At 47.7% G+C, this 20,760-nt stretch overlaps 1 protein-coding gene across 2 annotated transcripts; it reads left to right on the top strand.

Annotated features, from left to right (window-relative positions):
* The first annotated feature begins 822 nt into the window (after positions 1-822).
* On the top strand, positions 823-20,533 carry niban2b (niban apoptosis regulator 2b). Of its 2 annotated transcripts, XM_067231542.1 has the most exons (14): positions 823-1,096; positions 7,376-7,506; positions 8,553-8,681; positions 8,840-8,945; positions 9,123-9,290; positions 13,173-13,288; positions 15,029-15,133; positions 15,267-15,429; positions 16,278-16,465; positions 16,699-16,854; positions 17,587-17,700; positions 17,824-17,931; positions 18,092-18,203; positions 18,325-20,533. In XM_067231542.1, exons 1-14 carry the CDS (start codon positions 1,042-1,044, stop codon positions 19,368-19,370), a joined length of 2,697 nt encoding a protein of 898 aa, XP_067087643.1. In that variant the 5' UTR covers positions 823-1,041; the 3' UTR covers positions 19,371-20,533. The 2 variants fall into 2 exon arrangements, with proteins under 2 accessions (XP_067087643.1, XP_067087644.1); XM_067231543.1 differs by lacking the exon at positions 7,376-7,506 and having other exon boundaries at positions 18,325-20,532.
* The last annotated feature ends 227 nt before the right edge of the window (positions 20,534-20,760 follow it).

The following is a 20,760-nucleotide window of genomic DNA, read 5'->3' on the forward strand; positions in this document are numbered from 1 at the left end:
CCATGTTGTAAACCCACGCCGATTCAGTGGTGAGATGTAGAAGGACTCATTCCATCCAACATAGAACTGTGAAACTAATTTATAAAAATCGAATTTATGTTTTGTAATCTAATGATAATAATAAATAGCATGAATGGAGAGAGAGAGAGAGAAAGAAAGAAACACACTTCTTACTTAAATGTAACAAGTATAAAATTATAAGAGATAACAAATATTTAAAAACAGTTAATGAAAAACTTCAGAGCTTGATGTAAATGAGAAATTAAGGATATCTCTGGGCGAAGGGCCTACAGCAAGTCTTGCCGCTAGACATCTCTAATAATGCCAGTGTGTGTGTGTGGGGTGTGTGTGTTTGTGTGTGTGTGTGGGGGGGGGGAGGGGGGGGGGGGGCGATTGTGTGTGGCGATTCAAAATTATATTGAATCGCTCAAAAGACTACAGTACTCGCTAATGTCCACACAGGGGCAATATAGTCTCATCAAAAGGCGTGCGCGTTTTGCTCTTGGCTGACTCTTCAAGTTAACTGGACTATTTTCCACTTAACCTATACATTTAGTTATATAAAAATGCTTTTGCAGCTATTGTTGATATTGGCTTCAGTTTGTACACAGGCCTACTTCTGATGTCACCGATTTGCATTAAAACAGGTAAACATCAGCCTGCTCCTGTCCCGCCCCGTGCACGATAAACCAGCAGTCTTGCTCGATCGAAACCACACCTTCTGTATTCTGACTGGTTTAGGTCAACACGCTTAACAAGGAGTGAGTCACTTGAGGGTGTTTCTCCTTCGCTCTCAATGCGAAATACACGGCAGCTTGCTTTCTACTTAAACTTTCTCTCATTCTGGATTTTCCCCCCTCCGCTGTTACTCGCTTTAAGTCTCACTACTCTCAGGTTATGTTGGAGTTTGCTTAGGTAAGGGTGAGTAGGAGACACCCAGTTCACAACAGTTTTTGGTCTTTGAAGTAAGTTTTTCTTTGTAATTTACTGCCTACGAGACGAACAGGAGTGCTCTCATTGGAGTACGTTTTATCTGTCGCCATGGGGGATGTGATATCAAGCCACCTGGATGAGGGAAAGCGAGAGATCATTACAGGTGAGTACGTGAGCTGTGAATGGCAACCTATTTTAAATCAGTGCTTACAGAAGCACATTTTTTCATAGTTCTGTTATTGTCAGGGGACCTATCTTGACACATGTACTCAAGTATGTATTTGCAGCCTGTGTTGTTTTTGCAAGGGAAAAATCAAATTACAGGCCCTATTGTCGTGTACCTTCTGGAACAAATCATTCATTTCTGAGAATGGGATGGGCAATGTCAACAGCTTTCTGTGACAGACAGGGAAAACGACATGTCAGAAATCTCCCTGATCTCGGTTGAATGGAGTCTGGCATGTGGAGACTTGTGAGGAAAGACGTAGCATTAGGTCCGTATCTGAAAGAGAGACCCCTTGTCAGGTCTGAGGACTGTTGGACAGGTGGAGGTGGAGAATGAGCCTCCCAAACACAAAGTACTTAGTACTATTCTCTGGATCTTCATTAGAATAGCACTCCCCACCCATCAGTGTTTCCAGCACAGAATTTAGCCAGAATGGGTTATTCCAGCCCCCCTCTCTCTAAATAACATTTCATCCTGCGAGAAAAACACGTATGTGTATAATGATGCTTAATAATCTGTGAAACAGACCTAATGAGTGCCTCATTAAATTGGAGTATTTTCCCCGGTTCTCAGTGGATAGGAGGTTATTTCAATTTGAGCTTTAACTGAGCAATATTCCCAAGATGAGTGAGGAAAATATGATTAAGGTCTATACCCTAAGTCTTTAGGAGCAAATTTAGCGAACGAGAGAGACACACAGACGTTACAGATGAGGAATTTGAGGAATGCATGGAAAAAGCATGTGTTCCTGTGGTTAGGAAGATCTGGGCCTTGTGCTTCTGGCTTGGGCACTGGACAGAATACCACACCATCTTTGAAGATCTGGGTGTTTAGTCAGAACACACACACCCACCCACCCACCCACATACACACACACACACACACACACACACCCAGACCAGCCAGGGAGTGCTCAGGGGCAATCATTATGATGTGCTTAGAACACATCATCAAACAATACCACAGGGCTGTCCCTTTTTATATTCGTGATGTCCTCAAACTCAGACTTGCACTGACTCAATCCCAATCTAAACCTCACCAATAAGCATAGAATGGAACAGGTCACACAATCTCTCTTTGTTTCTTGTCAGTGATTCATAGGCTGTCGTTGAGTGGGTGCGCTTATCTCCGGTTGAAAGATTGTTGCGGAGACGGCTGATAAGACCATGTTGTCATAGAGTCCATGTGTTTTTCTGTCAGACAGTACACGCAGAGGAGAGAGTATGTTCCCAGAATCATCCGGAAACTCAAGTACGAGGTCACCGTCTTGAGTTAGTGGGAGAGGATGGGAAAGATGTTCATTACCTCTGAACTAGTGTTTCCTGTTTAGAAACACACACACACATACACAGAGAGGTCTATGTTTCGGGGGGGGGGGGGGGGGGGGGGGGGGGGCTGGCGTGGCATACAGGAAGTCTTGGTGTGGAATGTTTGGACCTGTGGCAGAGAGAGAGCGAGGGTCTGTTTGAATGTGTCTCTGGAGGGAGAGGTGGGCAGCTAACAGGGTGGCTCTATGTGGCCTGGCAAGGCGGGGCACTCTCGCCCTCTCTCTTTCTCTCTCTCACACACACACACACCCTTTTCAGGACATAGAGGCTTGTTTGAAAGAGCAGGGAGTAGAAACTGTTGTAGGTTAGCTGGAATTGTGACCCCTCCTTGTTCACTTCATACTTTTATGGTATAAACACACACACTCTCACACACACACCTCCCTCGTCTGAAGTGGGAACATGGACAAAATGTATGAGTCAGCCTATGGGACCATCTCAGAGGAATGTTTTTGTGAAGCGCTGTGGCAAAGGAGAAAAATGACGGTCAATTAGAGTCTGGTTTCTTCACTGCACTATTTTACCCAACAGTTTTAAGCTAGCTTTGTGCAATTTCACTCCTGTTTTACATGCAGTGAAACTGTGTTTGCTGAATCAGGTCTGTAGTGAGTCGTGGTATCATTAGTGAACCATACTGCTGCTGATTAGACTCAGCACTGATGAGGCCCCAGCACAATTAGACTGCAAGGCTGTGGAACCACCTCCACATGAGCAGCACAGCAAAACGTCAGCTGGACTCCAGGCAACAGAGCTCTCTCTCTCTTGCTTTTTCTCTGTCTCTCTCTCGCTCTCCTTCTCTCTCTCTCTCAAAATAGATTGATCACAAAAGGAAAATTAAAAGTGTTCTGGGTAAAGAACATTAAATGGGAAAATTCAATAAGCATATTACTGTCCTCAAAGGACAATGTGTGGAGTCAGGTGGCTGAGCGGTGAGGGAATCGGGCTAGTAATCCGAAGGTTGCCAGTTCGATTCCCGGTCATGCCAACTGACGTTGTGTCCTTGGGCAAGGCACTTCACCCTACTTGCCTCGGGGGAATGTCCCTGTACTTACTGTAAGTCGCTCTGGATAAGAGCGTCTGCTAAATGACTAAATGTAAATGTAAATGCAAAGGGTGTGTGTGGCTGGGAAGACCTACAACACATACAGTATACACACACAGAGACAAGCTCCACAAATTCGGAGACACACGCATGCACACAGATATATACAGCCTGGCACGCATAAGAATGTGACCCCGATGAGTAGTCAAACTCCTGATCAAAAGATCCAGTCTCTAGGTGTTTAAAACTTGCGCTCCATAGGAAAGACCAGCTCCCCTCCTAATGTGCTGTTCTGTCACAGCTCCGCTGATTTGATCAACTCCAATCATTCTTTTGTTCTTCACTTGCGGTTTATACTTTGTTTGTACTCTAGAATGTCCTCTGTCATGTCAGTGTGTATGTTCTGTTTGACAGACTGTATTAGTTCTCTTTTGAATCCCACGGAATTCATGTCTGCTGTTTAGTCTGGTTTTATTGCCTGCTCAATTCTACATCCGAGAGCACTTTAGACACAGTGGGTTTGGAAGTAATCCTATTGCCATTGCTTTCCTCCATGTATATCAGTGATTAATGGAGCTAAACACATCCACACACCTCCCAAAGTACTATGGGTAGACTGTGGATTAGCAGTCTCTGATGACTAACTCTCCCCTCCTGTGCAACAGTGATTACCCGAGTCCAGGCCTAAGCCTGTTTGGTTCTTCAGCATGTTCAGTCGTCTACAGAAAGCTACTGGGCCTGAGAACACAACTTGGGCCCCTTCTGTCCTGTCAGCACTTCAGCCTGGCCCCCCTAACACACACACACACACACACCAACACACACAAACACACACACTGACAGTGGGAGAGAGCCAGTCCATCATCTTCCCGCGACCCGCTCCACATCCACAGACCCTCGGGCCTCACACTGTAGAGAGAATCTCACACACACGTCTGATCGTCCTCTTTCGCACGCCCGTGCTCCAGGCTCCCAGGACTCCCACTTATGGGATCTGTCAAGCGAGAGTGTCCAAGAATAGGTTTCACACAACAGGATGTTGTTGATTTTGAGTTTCCGAGTCACCCGAGGCTGGGAAACCGGGTCGGAACAAGGGAACCACCGGAGGTTCTGCTTCAGTGTGTTTTGGCGAGCGAGGTCACCCGGAAATAGAAGTCTTGACGTAAAATTGGGACGTCCAGCTGAGATGTTCCTGGTCAGTGGAGGACACGCAGAAGACACGTTTGAGAAGGGTCACATTGTCCCCAGTCAGACAGTCAGCACCCCTGCAGTCAGATTTTGCATGGTCATAAAAGCCTTGAATAAAGGAAGCCATTTAAGGGTTTTCTCTGGCTGAAGTCTCGTGGTTATTCCCCAGTGACACGCTCTGTCTAGTTCGGTGGGTGTGTCAACCATGTCACGCTTGTCTTTCTTTATCACCTCTTAGTGATAATATAAAGTTAGAGAAAATTGGCCCAATTCCCTCTTCACAGAGAAGTCTGTCATCAAAGTCTTGTAATCGCAAGACTGTGTGTGAGACCTAATCAACACCCACACACACTCACAAATTAGTTGTCATTTGTGGTTTGTACACCCTGTACCTGTGTTCCTACAGTCCGTTCCTCGACACAGAAGCAGTTTTACCTCACCCAGAATCAGAATATGAGGCATTACATCATAACATCAGCATGTGTGTGATATCTAATTCCAGTAGAGCTACAGTGTGTCTGGTATTACAACTCTGCTATGCTGTTCCAAGACCCAGCCTGGCCCCCCTCTCAATTCTACTCCCAGTGATTACAACCTCTGAGCAGATTTCCAGGTTTTGTTCCCTTGCGTAGCTCTTAGGACTTTCAGAAACACTTTCAGAAACTCCCCCCCCCCCCCCCCCCCCCCCCTGCTTCCAGCCCCCCCAACACACACACACACACACACATACTCACTCCTGAGCTAATGGCCACATTCCTCTGAGGCTTCCTCTGCAGTGAGCCAGCTGTCCACAACACGGTGAAGTCTCTGGGATCAGCACCGAGCCACCGCGTTGAGTCCTCCCTGACGACCCACCGAACACTTTATTGAATGTGACCACCGACGTGGCTGAATGTGTTGACCTGCAAGGTCTACGGTACATGACAAGGCCCTGCTGGGTGACGCAAGTGAGATGTGGCAAAGCTTTTCGGACGCAGTCATTCGACGTCCCTGACGGTGAGGGAAAACCGCTTCAGTATGATTCAGTCTGTAGAGGAAGGTTGTGAAAGAGCATGGCTGCTGAAGTTGGGAGGGACTGGTGAGGTAGGGAGTAAAGCAGCTTATTCCTGTCAGGATGTTTGTTTTAGATACCACGTTCGAGTCGCGCTGCTCAAACATTAAACCAGCTGGATCCGCTCAATCATAATCAGTTCTCACTCTTCTGACTTTGAAGACTGTAGTCCAGGCCCCTCTTGCAGCCCCCACCTCACAGAAACGGCGTGAGAGGGGATTGGAAAGAATATCAACTTGGTACAAGGAGGTAATGATGGGTCGAAGAAGTTCATCTATGCAGATACCACCCTTCTGTGAAAGCCCGTCCTGGGGAAGGCCTTCCCCCCCGGGGTAGTCGTAGAGAAGTGGACCCGAGTTAGACCCGGCTCCCTCACCGATAAGCCCCTCCCCTCAGACGCTACACCGTCTGCCTAATGGCTTTAGCAGAGGGCCTAATTATACTGCCGAACCTCCCTCTTTATGAAGAAATTCAGATGCCTTGCGTTCCCCCCCCCCCCCCAGCCCTCCTCTCGCAGCAGAAGCAGCATTTCATAACCGCAACGCAGAACAGATGGGATCAAAACAAGATCCTCTTGGCTCCGCCGTAATTACAACTGTCGTGCATTAGCATATTTCCCATCCATTTCCGAATCACAAAGGCTTGCCGCCAGTTTAGTAATCATGATTTGAGCAGGCGTATGATACTGTATACAGTAGACTACGTTCCCCCACAACCGGAGTGACTGTTATTCCCAGTACTTCAGGTCTTCTCATGGACTGGGACTGGGCGAGTTAGGGTTTCCAGCAGGGCTTTCCTCCTGAGGAAACAGGGCGCTGAAGGAGCTTCTGGGCTAGATGTTGGTGGACTCAGTAGATTGGTCCGTTTGATGGGAGGACTCTTGGCTGTCCTGTGCTGGATGGAGCCAAGCTGTTTGGCACCAGCAGGGCGGTTTATTTCCCTCTGGTCTGGCACTGATCCAGCTCTGCCTCTCTCTGCTCCAGAACTCACCCCCCACCCCACCCCTTGCCAACAGACCATTTCTCCACGCTACATTTAGTACCCCAAACTCCAAATAAAGGGGGTCGGGATTGTAAACAAACAAATGTCCAAGATGGAGAGTCACTCCAGAAAGCACTCCTCACTGGTTGGATTTCTCAGCATGAAAGTTTAAAATGTTATTGGACAACTTTCAGCATATGTCTTTGAAGATAATACCTTTTACTTGCACAAATGGGCTGATACTGTGTTGACTCAGTGTTGGGCAGGACTAACGACCTTTTGAAGGCTAACTGATTAAGGCAAACATGGAATTGTGGACATTCAGATAAGGGACAAAGAGTAGAGTGTGAAACTGAGCTTCCTCTAAAACCCGCTGTTTGACTTTCAATGTACAGTAGAACCATGAGTCTGCTCGGTTGATAAGCATGGTGGGGTCAAAGGTCAATCTGGCTCTGTCACCTCAATTGCTGTATCCCAAATACAGCAACCATGCACTGTCAGCACATAATCCCATCTGTCTAACACCCCAGTACAGTGAATGAGTCCCCCCTCCCCCCCTTCCCATCCTGTGTTTGCGGTGGTAGCGTAGGACGACCCTGGCTGACTGTGTCTCTCTCCTCCTGCAGCGAGGACAGGGGAGGTGATGGGGGAGTTCAGCCGGCTGTACGGGCAGCAGTACGCCGTGGCCCTCTTCAACCAGATCCGCTTCGACATCGAGGGAGGCGGGGCGCCCCAGCCTCAGCTGCTGCATCGCAAGGTAACCGCGTTCCTCCCGACAGAACTCCCACGCTAGCTTCTCCTCGACTCCCCTTCTCTGAGCTCTGGGATCAGGGCTTTTATTACCTGACTTCTCTCAGGTGGTTCTGGCTGTAACGCTGGTCTGTTTCGGATAAAGGCCTTCTCTGTGGTGATTCGGGATACATGTATTCATTTGGTGGCCTCTTGCAATAATGATGTATTCATTTTGTACATGTCCTTACCCTAACCTTTTCCAATACCTATCCCCTTCGATCTGAAGCAAACGTACAAAAGTGCAGAGATTTGGTGCAGCAGATAATCAAGGACTGATAAAGTGTAGCAGACACCGTAATTAACGGTACAACAGTGGTTAATGCTGAGGAACAGACTGTGTCGCAGGATATAGCGGAAACAAACTCCCAGATGTTCAGTGAAGTCCAATGTTTGTTCTGAAGATTTAATGTGTTTGGATTAGATAAGTAGACGGGCTGGGTGGTGTATGAAAGCAACATGAAAGTAGACCCGTTTGTTCTGCCAGAGGCGGGTGAATCCGAGCCCATTCGGTCTCAGACAGGCGAAGAGACGCTTCGGTTTCCATGTTTGGTGCTGGCCATGCGTCTCATGCGCATCTCTCTGATTGGATCCTGCTGTGTTTCTGTTTCTGGGTTTGAAGGCTGTTACGCCAGGCTACACTTGTAAAGAGAAGAGTAAAACAGTGTTGTAGTCTGTTTAGTCAGTCAGCCACATGGTTTTCCCGTGTGCGAGTCTTGGTGATGGACTCCAACCTGCTGGGGGTAGGAGAGGTTTTTGAGGTATGAGCCCTGTCCAGACAACAACAACCCATTGGGTGGCCTGCACACAACAGTAAACAACCCTTCTGTGTCTAGGATTTTCAGCTCAGACCTCCGAGCTAAACCACTAGAACAGAAGCGCAATGACGTCGGACTATTTCTGCGGTTTTCTGCTTACGGCGAATGTTTTGCCGGTGCAGGAAAACATAAATACAGCGTGGCCTTCCTGTCGTCGTCGTGGTGGGTTTTGAGCCGACGTTCTTTCGTCCCTCAGGTTCCTCTGGCGAACAAGTCGATCTTCTCCGGGGCTCTGTTCCAGTATCTGGAGGAGAACAAGAAATGGAGGAACCGCTTCCTCTTCGTCCCAGACTCCTACAACATCCACTACTATGAGAACAAAACGGTAAGAGAACCTTACCATGCCCTGGTTCTACCCCCGGACATCCACAGGCACCAGCTATTCTCTCCTACTGTTAAAGATTATTCTACAACATCCCCAGCATGTTTTTGATTAGCCTTGTTTGTGTCTCACGTCTACCCTGTCCTGCTGTTGGCCTCCAGTCCCACGAGAGAGGGCTGCACCCCAAGGGAACCATCAACTGTGCTGGCTACAAAGTGCTGACCTCCATGGAGCAATACATGGAGCTGCTTGACAACAGTCTGCCTGGTGAGGCAAGGGAGAGGGAGAGGGGAGGGGGTAGGGAAGCTAAATGTCAAGCATACTAGTATAATGTCAAGGCGTGACTACTCTCGTCAAGTAGCTCTCGTGGCGATTGTACCCATCCTGTTTGTTAAGTTTAATTGGTCGAGCTCATATCTGTTTTTGCATGCGTGTGCATTCCAGGTGTGAAGGCCAAAGCGGGCAGCTCCCCGTTCCTGAAGTGTGCCACCCAGTTCCCCCTGATCCTGTGGCACCCGTACGCTCACCACTACTACTTCTGCGTGGCGTCGGAGAAGGAGCAGCTGAAGTGGCACGCCGTCTTCCAGGACTGCGTCAGACACACTAACGACGGTGGGTACAACAGCTGCCAACAGGACAGGACATGAAAACGCTAGGGACAGTTCGGGTTCATTAATGGATGGTGAATGTAAGAGGTTCCTTTTCAGTATTGACAATTTTTCACAGTAGGCTCACACATGAGTATCATTTCACGTTCCCAGACTATTTTCGTGTTCCACTGTGATGTTGTTCGCTGAAGTAGAAACAATGATTGAGCAATGGGATGTCTGGCAAGTGCCCAATTGCCTTGAAACAACGACTTCACAGTTTGCTTATGTCTGATGCATGCTGGGATGTTGTTTACATTATTATACAGAACCAGTCTGTTAGGTTTGGTCATGTTTGGAGTATGCCAGGGCAGGCCCCTGCTGAATCCAGAGTAATGTAGTAACAGTGATCTCATAGAGCACTGCATCTGGCAAGATACTAAATATTACACAATATCTGTTAAGTTTCCCACACTTTTCTTAGCTGTCTCGTCTTCCTTCCTCTTTGTCCTTCCTCACTCCTCATGTTGATGCAGTCAGCATTGGGGGTCCCACGCTGAGGTATACCAGAGAAGTCAGAGAGCGTCTCTCTCTCTCTGTGTTCTCGCATCTGTGGTTGTTCTGATTGGCTGGTCTGAAAGACTCGTTCAAAGAAGGCACCGCCCATATGCAGCGAAGAAGCACGTGCAGATCCAGAAGAGCAGTGGTCGCAGCTGCGTACTAATACCAGACTGCGATAATTCTCTCTCACACACACACACAAAGACACATACACGAGCGTAGGAGTTGCTCGAGCCCACTGGTGGTAAAGTGCTGACGTCTCATCTCAGGAATGATGGCTTTCATCTGCACTCCATGCCAGTCCCTGGCTGGCTGATCTCACCATGGTGCACATCTGCCTGTCCCACGTTATGACTCAGGAAGGCTCTTGGAATGGAATGAGCGCAGTCGAGGAAGTCACCAGGTATAGCAATGGCTCAGTGGTGGAGAATTTCACTGCTAATTTAAGTAATTGCAGGTTCAAATCCCCCCCCATGTCACTTTGTATAAAAGCGTCTGCTAGATAATCAAGGGTGATTACCAGTGTTTATGAACACCACAATCCAATGTTAACAGTTAATTAGCTACAGGAGTTATGGATTTGATTTTGGATGGGGTTTGTGCAGGCTATGCCACCCATGGTTCTGTTTGAGGCGATGTCTGTTTTGGCACAGAGATACGCCAACATAGTTTATACATAGTTCTTGGGGTTCGCCTTGATTTCATTAGGCTGTAATTTTCTCAACTGTATAATTAGCAGCCACAGACTTTCAGCATTGGTATCTGGAGGAGCATGGAATCTTGAAGTTTTCAGGAGGATAGAAACTCAGGTGGAAGTTGGATCGTCGTGGCTGCAGAATAGTCTCCTTGTGATGTCAGTTGTTTAGATGGTCCCCATAGCGACATGGGCGGTGAACTGACAGTCAGAAGTGGTACGGACAACCTGTCACTGCTAATTGGCCGAATTGTTTCAACTCCCGACGAGCTGTCTCCCTGCCCTGTTTACCTTCAGTCATGTTTGAGAACTAAAGTCATCTCATGCATGGGTCACATGACCCTAACTAGCAGTGTAAGGCTTTCACTGACAATTTTGCTGGGTGATAAAGTGCGTTGTTGTTCTACACTCTATGCAGACCATATCCAACCCCTCACCAGTTTTACAACACAATTCTACACATTCCATGGTAGTTTGCAATGTTTTCTTATCGTCTGGAGATTTAAACTTCTCTTCTATTTCGTGGTATTCAGGGTGGGCGACGCCTTGCGTGACTAGACTTGAGGCCACGCAGTATAAGTCACTACCCAAGGTTTTAACAGGCACTTCTATGGGTAAACCTGTGATGCCCCTAAATTGAATCATTAGGAGTTCATAGAGATGTTCTGAGCTGAAGTACTTTAGGTTGGCTCGGTACCACAGAGAATTGTGGGCATGTGTGAAGGTGATGTGTCCAGGGACATAACTAGAGAAGGCATGTAGGGAATTTAGCCCTAAACTGGAAGCATGAGCTAGCCACATGTTGTAGGGCACACTGGACAGAGCCCAGGGGCTCCATCAGTCACCTTGTTTAAACATACAGGGCTCAATGTGACCTCTAACTCAATAGACAGGCTGGCAGACAGGCGGGCGGACAGGACTGGGTAGAAAGTGTTGAACGAGCATTCTTGGGATTCTCTCCTCTGACAAATTGTGTCTGGTCTGATTAGGTTTCAACATCAGATCTTAATACTTTAGCCAGGGGCTTTCTATATTCTTTCAGACACACAGTTCACTGAACCTTTTTAACTTCTGCTAAGGTACAATAACTTAGCATGATCATGGAGTGGATAGACGATATATTGTATTCATTCAATTGTGTATTTACATTTGCACAGAGGACTGCAGGCTCCCTCCCCCTCTCTCTGTCTCTCTCTCTCTCTGTCTCTCTCTCTCTCTCTGTCTCTCTCGCTCGCTGAGGGGCCTCCCTGTACCTCTCACTGTCTGGATGAAAGAAGGTTGTGTCAGTGTAGTTCTCATGGGATTTATATGTGGAAAGGTTGGATCCCTATATAATGGGAAGTTCCTTTCATACCCTTATAGGCGAGATTATAGAGGAGCAGTTTTCTTTGTTTACATATGTTCTTCTGACAGTTCAGAGAGCAGTGTAAACTGTTTCGAGACCTTGGTCTGGAGAGACTGCATGACCTTTATGGAAACAGGCAGAGGAAATACCCATAATAGTTAACATGCCTCATCTGGGACCCAGGTCAACTTGAGAGAGTGGGAATGACTGCATGTGTTTCGCCTCACAAAGAGCATTTCATAGCCACCCTGAACCATTTTTTTAATAAGGTGTGACCATAGAACCATACCCATTTAGTTGTTCTGTCTCACAGTTATTAACAGCTGTATGTGTGTGTGTGTGTGTGTGTGTGGGGGGGGGGGGTTCATGATAATTGCTACATATTTTTCTTTGCTGTTGAATCCTCTCTTGAATGTCTTGTTTCTCTTAGCTTTGAGACTCTCTCAGGGTCCTTTGTGTTTGATGGGTTGGCAGATATCCACTCCTACCACGATGAGGCGAAGCCAAAATAAATGACTGTCTCTCACACACGCACACACACAGAGTTTTAAGAGGCAGTGGTCTGGGACTAGGGAGTTCCTGCCTCTGAACTAAGTACCACCTCCCCCATCAGACCCTCAAGCCCCGCACTCAGACCCTCTCACTTCCTGGCTTTGTTATGACTCAAATACACATGCTCACATTCCAAAATGTTTGACCAAAACACAAGATTTCACACAATTGTTCATCTCTCCTCCTATTGAGCCTTTTGGACTATTATATTACTAATATCCATCACTTTAAATGTAATATAAATATACAAATGAACACAATGTAGAAAATATCTTTCTCCAATCCGCTCTGGAGGACATTAGTCTTTTTGGGTAAGCTTGGATAAGAACCTGTCTTGCTAACATGTTGATGCTGAAGTCACTTGAGTTGACAGCTAGTAATAGATCTTATGAAGTCATCAAGAAAATATAGACTGTATGGATTTCGTGTTTTTAACATCCGGAAACAATTTCACTTCCCCTAAACTGTCTCAGTGAAGTCTCCCTGGGGTTGTCATGGTCACATGCAGCTACATAGGCACATCAAAAGATTCCCAGTTCACTTTGTGGAAGTCGCTCACACTGAAAAACCAATTTAGAATTGGACTCTCGTCTCACGAGATCTTAAGACATAAGTTTCATATTCCTCATAGTCACTGCTCCTCAAATATCAATTTCTTGTAAGTCATTTAAAACGGTCTCAGCTTACTGTCACACGAGCCGTTATTTTTGTTTTTTTTTCCATGTCATCAATTGTCTTCCTGTGTGTGTGTGCAGGCCTGTCTGAGGAGAGCAAGGTGCAGACGCCGGCCTTCACAGACACCGTGAGGCTCTACCGCCAGGCCAAGGGCCAGTACGGAACCTGGGACATGATGTGTGGCCTGCCCGCTCAGGTAAGCCAACACCTGCTCTCTCTCTCTTTATCTCCATCTCTTTCTTTCTCTCCATCTCTTTCATTCTCTTTGTCTTGCTTTCTCTTTGCATTGCCACGTATTCCTTGCTTTTTGTCGCTAAATCTCTCTCTCCCGCTCTCTCCATTTGTCTCTATCTCTCACTCTTTCTCTCTCTCATGCATGCTCTCTTTCTCTGGCTTTTTGAACCCAGGCTTCATGTCAGAGTATCCATTCACAGGAAGTAGCTCCACTTTAGCTCCTATTCATGTATTGTCTAGATGAGAGGCCCTCGTCCACGGGCATGAAAACAGTTTTGTCGTCTCTGGTGTGTGGTGGTGGTTTCCATACCTCTGCCAACAGAAACGGGTTCGACCAGCTGGTTTGGCCCAGATTGTGAAATTATGATTGATCCCCCTCTCAAATTTCTAATTCTTTTGAATCTAGCGGCTTGGATGACAAGAGCCTCTCTGTTGTGCGGCGCGGGAGTCGTTAAGGCTGTAGCCGAACGGCTCGTGCTCCATGCTCTTCCCTTGCCCTCTGTCTCGTGTCTCCAAGCTGGAATGAATGCCCGCCTCTGTTCAGGAGGAGTCCACAGTGCGCTGAAGCGCGTCTCAGACAGTCGCTCTCCCCAAGTTTATCCTCTTGCGTTTCGGAGACGCGTCCGTGACCCCAGCGTGAGACCGTAGGCGGCTCTCCCCTGTTGCCAACGCAACGGGCTGCTGTTCACTGTGTGACACACCCAGTGGGATGGAGCTCTGGTGTGGCCTGGCGTGACCTGGTCATGATGTCACCCATGGCAACCCCCCCCCCCCCCCCCCATACACCCACCGCTTATGACTTGTTGTAGAGCGTTGTCTTGGGATGAATTGTGTGAGAGTAGTCCAACCACCATGTTGTATAGTTTGGTGGGTTAATCCGAGTGAGTGATTGGGTGAGTGTGTGTCACCTTCTTCCTTCCTGTTCTGTCTATGAGACACCAGGCATGATGGGTGTGAGTCAAGGCTCATGAGGCCACGCTGTACTTACCCTATCCACCACCGTCTTGACCTCTTGGCCACAGGATGCTGTCTCACCCCAGGGCGGAGGCCCTGATGTCACTTTGTCACAAGGCTCTGAGTTAAAGATGTCTAGTTCGGATCAGACCTCCATAAGTTTGGTGCGCCCGTTTTGAAATGTTTCACCCTCATTGGTTGGTTTTAACGCTCAAAAACATGTCATACAATAATGTATCCACTTAGCTAATGCTTTAATCCAGTGGTTCTCAACCCTGTCCTTAGGGGGACCCCCTGTCCTGCATGTTTTAGATGTTTCCCTGCTCCAACACACCTGATTCAAATAAATGGCTCGTTATCGACCTCTGTAGAAGCCTGGTAACGAACATTCATTTGAATCAGGTGTGCTGGAGCCGAGCAACATCTAAAACATGCAGGACAGGGGGTCCCTGAGGACCAGGGTTGAGAACCACTGCTTTAATACAAAGGGACGTTGTGGGGGGGATTTGAACCTGTGACCTCTTGATGTATATTTTAATGCCTTAAGTCAATCAGCCTTTGGTTGATTGACTCTTCTATTCTGTCCTATTTTCTTTTTTGGTGAACATGATTTTTTCGCCCTTGTTTTTAACCTGTAGCACTTTGAGATTTTAGCTAATATAAAGTGCATTATAAATATTATTATTATTATTATTATTAATGCGGTGCTGAGGAGCTATACCTAACCCCACTTGGTGTCTCCTTGAAGATCCTGGCCAACCTGGTGATGGAGTCCCTCCTTCCAGAGCTCCGGGACCTCATCTCCCCCCGACTGAAGGGCAAGCTGCCTGACAGACAGAGGAGCTGGATGCTGGTACACTCTCTCTCATACAGCTCAGCCAAATAAAACGTGTATTAAACCAGTATCAAAGTAAAGATTGCACGTTTCCTGTGAGTGTGCCCTGGCCCCTGTGCCCATGGCTGTGTGTGTGTGTGTCTGTTGTCAGATCTCGGACGCGGTGTACAGCCTTGTGCAGCAGCAATGTCAGGGGCAGTACGAGGCGGTGGTGCAGAGCTGTGAGGAGGGGCGCCCCCTGCTGGAGACCTCCATACGCACAGACATGGACCAGATCATCACCTCCAAGGAGCATGTCACCAACAAGATCCGAGGTCTGTCCCCAAACACTTGCACCACCGACCGAGTCTTGAGTCAGTGATGACTCGACTTGAAACTAGGAAGTAGTTGAGGTGCATTTGATTTGTCTCACTGATGGACTAGTCCATTGGTTTCATTGCATAGGAAGAAATTCATCAAGTGCACCCCCTTGTTTTTTTACAACAGCAAATTATGTTTGAACCCAGTCAGCTTGGCACTTTAACACACTCAAACACCCAGACAGCACCTAAGGGGGGGGGGGGGGGGGGGTCAAGGCCTTTCCACATACCGTAGCACGCTATAAATCAGTAGCTGCTTTACAAAACAATGGTCCATACCCTGAATTACAATGTTCTGTTAGGAGGCCTTGAACACCGATGTTTTGACAGTGTTTTATCACAAGCACTTAAGCGGTAAAAGCTGTTTCCATTGATTGAAATGTATGCATGCAGACGGACAGCATTCCACATACCTCTGTCGCAAGTAGGATGAGTAAGGCGTTGTGAGGACAACACCGACTGAATACTGGCAGGGCTTTCCTATTTTAGATCGAGCAATTTCCGGAAGTGTTTATTTTTTGGTCTATTGCGTGCAAACCTATGATCTGTGTGAGGACATTCCCTGTTCTGTGTGTGTGTGTTCACATTTACATTTAGTCATTTAGCAGACGCTCTTATCCAGAGCGACTTACAGTATGTACAGGGACATTCCCCCGAGGCAAGTAGGGTGAAGTGCCTTGCCCAAGGACACAACGTCAGTTGGCATGACCGGGAATCGAACTGGCAACCTTCGGATTATTAGCCCGATTCCCTCACCGCTCAGCCAACTGACACACACACCTCCTTGCGGTCTGCTCCACCAGCGGTGGTGCTTCCCAAGGCGGAGAAGCTCCTGAAGGTGAGCATCGAGCCCTACATCACCTCCATCCTGGACGCCCTGATGGAGCCCACCAGCCGAGGGTTCTCCGAGGTGCGGGACGTCTTCTTCAGGGAGCTGGTGGACATGGGCAAGAACATACTCAACGATGGCAGCAAGGAGAAAGTGGGAGAGGTGAGGAGAGGGGATTGAGGAGGCGACCAGCACGCATTTAAGATGTAGAGGTTGTATTTAAGAAATGTCAAACCATTTCGACAACAACTACTCACACAAAGTTTCCCTCCAAGTAGGGTAACAAAAAGACATCACGTGATTTATTCAAATTTGAGAAAGGATCGTCTAAAGAGGCATAACGCGTCTTACGTTTTTCCCTCCGTGACTCGCTCTCTCCGCCCGGGCCCTGTCAGCACATGGACAAGATCTCCATGCTGGCCTTCCACCCGGTGAAGATGCAGAGCTGCTACGAGAAGGTGGAGCAGCTGAGCCTGGAGGGGCTGCAGCAGAGGTTCGACGTCTCCAGCCCCTCCGTCTTCGTCCAGAGAGCCCAGATCCTCATGAGGGAGGCAAGTCTACGACCACGCCAAGCAGGGTTACGTTCAGAGCGCCTTGGGGGTAACCCTTCAAATTGACGTCCTGTTTGGTGAACAGCTGACAAAGGCCGCCCTCCATAGCCTTTTGTTGTGGCTCGCTTGTTCGGCTATTCCGACTAGAATTCCAAAAGCCACGGAGAGAGCTTTTACTGTTGTGGTCGGTGAAAAATCACCCACTGGTCACTAAGCTGTGCAGCTATGCTCAGCACACAGGCTGAATGCCCCGGTTGACAGGCTGTAGGTTTGGGGAAAGGGATCCCAGAGCCAAGTATTCAAGCATTCATCACCCCCCATAGTGAATCACACAGCTGACCTCTCTCCATAGGCGATGGGGAGGGTTGGTAATCTCAGCTTGAAGCCGAGGTCACACAGAGTTCAAATAGAAACATGTGTCTGGGGTTCTGTTTATTCTCCTTAAACATGAGCAAAAATGCAGCCACTGGACTGGGAGTGTGTTTTGTTTAGCGTCATGGGAGGGGTTGGGGTTGGACACGATTCAGCTTGCATAGGAACTCATACTGTACCATTTTGTAACGCTGCTCTCGATGAATTCCTAAGGGCACACTGCCCCCTTGTGGTACATTGTCACCCTAACACTTGACTGCAGCACTTCTTGGTCCTCTTTACCTCTGATGAAACACACACCTCACTTTGTCATCGTGTTCGACTGATAATGACATTGCGCGCGTTTGTGTGTGTGTGTAGCAAATGGACGATGCAGTGTACACGTTCGAGCAGATCCTCCACCAGAATCTGGAAGGCCAGGGAAACGACGGCTTCTGTAAGACCATCCAGCGCTGTCAGGACCGGGTCATCAAGGTGAGACAGGACAGGCACCACCCCACTGCCAGGGTGGGCACAGGAAGGGTGGCGAGGGAAAGGGGACCACATGCCATTTGTTCTTCCCATCACCTGATAGTTGTGTTCATGTTCCTCCTTTAGAAATTTGACTATGACAGCAGCACAGTGCGTAAGAGGTTCTTCAGGGAGGCGCTTCTTCAGATCTTCATCCCGTACATGCTGAAGCAGCTCGCTCCCTCCTGCGCCTCGGTAAGTCTCTCACCTGCCTCAGGTCTCGCTGTCTCAGTGGGTGGTTTCTCACCGTGCCACGCCGCTCAGTGGGAAAACCCCCGCAACCGTGCAGTATCCTGCCCTGGTGGGCTAGCGCAGCTGTGGTTCGAGGTATTCATGGATAACGTGTTGTTTTCAGGAGCTGCCTCGCTTCCAAGAGCTGATCTTTGAGGACTTCTCCAAGTTCATCCTGGTGGAGAACATCTTCGAGGAGGTGGTTTTGCACTCAGTCATGAAGGACATCATGATGGGTGAGTCTCATCGGTTCCCAATAATACTTATTCCCATGTTTGTGTATTATGTACTAAACAAATGTCTCTGAACCAAAGAAAACAAAAAACTGAAACCACTGTTTTTGTTCTCTCTCCGCAGCTGTGAAGGAGGCAGCAGTCCAGAGAAGACACAACCTGTACAGGGACAGCATTGTCCTGACCAACAGTGACCCCAACCTGCACCTGCTGGAGGACAAACCCTCCATCGACTGGGCCGAGGAGTACGGGGCCCAGGAGGAGGCGGAGGGGCAGGAGAAGGAAGAGGAGGGAGCGGAGCAGGAGTCGGGAGACGGCGCAGCGGCCCAGAGGAGGCGCAGGATGAAGCAGGTGGTCTCCATGATCCAGCCTGAGGACTCTCCCGAGCTGACCAACGAGTCCTGCCTGGAGGTGCCCGGGGTGGAAGGGATCCCGGAGGAGGAGGAGGAAGAAGAGGAGGAGCATGAGGAGGAGAAGGCAGAGGCCTCACCCCCCACAGAAAGCCCAGACCATGAGACCAAGAACGAAACCAGCCTCAAAGCAGACATCCTGGAAACCCCCCCTGCTCTGACAAATGGTTCGGTCCTGAGAGAGGTCGAGATGCCGGAGGTGAAAACGCAAGCTTCTCCAGAGCCTCAGGAAGTGGACGAGACGGAGAGCTCCTCGCAAGACGCAGAGAATGCTTCAGCCATCCAAAGTGCCATCCAGGAGATCGACAACGCTGTGCAAGAAGCAGATATCGAGCAAGTTACTGTGGAGGTGGACGCCTCTCCCTCCGATCAAGAATCACCTGCACCTTCAGAGGAAGTGAGTGCTGCCCTTGCGGAGCAGGGGGTGCTATCCACGCCTACGGGGCCGCGACCAGAGCTTTCACCGGTTCAGGAGGAGCAAGAAAACACCGCAGAAGTGACCGAGCACACCCTTGACTCTCCTCCCCCTTCGCACGATGAGAGCGGCTTCCAGTCCTCCACCAGCGAGGTCCTGGAGGAGGAAGAGGAAGTCCCGCCCAGTGTGGAGGCCAGCCCCAGCCCGGAGGTGCTTCAACCCCAAGAGGAGCCCCCTCGAGCCGGGGCCAGCGGAGGGGCAGTGACCCCCGAGGATGGAGCGGCCGTACACCACAGTGACTCTGAGACAGGAGAACAGCACTCTGCGAAATCAGGACCCATATAAATATCATAGGATATCATGTATCATGTTTTTCTTGTCGATGTTTATCTCACAACTCTAAACACAATGTCCTTCTTCGAATATTCCAGATTTGTAGTGTCACAATCATTCCTGTAATAGCACACAATATTTTGCCGGTGTTAGGCTGTGGTCAACGATGGGGCTGAGCAGGGCTCAGCTGTTTGAGCAATCTGTTTTTGAACACCATCTACATTCCGTCTGCTACATTTTTTTTTTTTTTTATTGCTTTTTTTATTAAATGTTCACTTGGTGTTTTCAGCATGATAGACCCAGTGACTATGGTTTCTGTAAATATGAAAATGGTGGTTGCACATCATTCAGGTGTTTATCTTGGGATTTGTTTATAATAATTGTGTCACAAACTAATGTTTCACAAGTGCATCCACTTGTTTTTGTATGATCCAAACTACTAGCGTAAATCGTAAAATCCCCAAAGCTTTCAGCTGGTTGACTGGCCTTGACGGTCCCTGCAAAACAAATCTAATATTCATAGTCGAGTTTATAGCACTGTTGTTTGGATGTGCCTCTCTTGCTTATGTATCTATGTTTAATTTAGTTTTGTACGTGATATTCAAGACGCTTTCTAGCTGTAAGCATGGGCTCGTGACAGTCTTCAAGTCATTTGATACGTCCCGTTTAAGTTACCAGAAAGGCTGTTGATTAATTCGAGCCACAGTGGATGGTGGAAAATGGACTCAAAGTACTTTTTATGTCTCTTTCAAATTGAAATGACAATCCATCAAGTAGGTTGATGTGTGAAACTCTTTCTTTCTAGTCACATAGAGGTTGAGCAGTCCTCAAAAACGATTTTATTTCAATGTGACAATTCTGTGTTGATACAGTAGATGGGGATGTTTCAGTTTCGTTGCCATGCCCAACAAAGAAAGCTCATGTATATTTTTTATTTACTATGATTGGTTAACCATGTTTATGCCATTTTCACTACCAGCCATTTTTACATTTTTTTTTTATATTTTCACCAGTGCCTAAGTTGATTTGTTTTCCCCATGTTGTATTTATTTTCGGTTGCACTCTGTGCCTTTCAATGAGTGTGCTTTTACATTTATTTTACCCAGTGTCATTCAAAAGATTGTTATTGATAATAAATAATTATTGATCAAATAAATGAATCTCCATGCCTTTATTCATGATGTTCAGACATTGTATCACTGTTTATTAAACACGTACTGTGAGACAGTTAATATTTTTATATTTAGAACGGAAACAATGTTTATCACCACCTGGTGTATACTTTGTGTTCAAGATGAGCAATATTGGATGAGCAATTATTGTAAAAGATTAAAAAATAAGATTATTAGACCTTTGTGTTTGCATACGTGTCCTAGTATTTTGCTGGTACTGTATTAGTTTA

The sequence above is a fragment of the Osmerus mordax genome, chromosome 28 (assembly GCF_038355195.1).
Source record: "Osmerus mordax isolate fOsmMor3 chromosome 28, fOsmMor3.pri, whole genome shotgun sequence".
NCBI lineage: Eukaryota > Metazoa > Chordata > Actinopteri > Osmeriformes > Osmeridae > Osmerus > Osmerus mordax.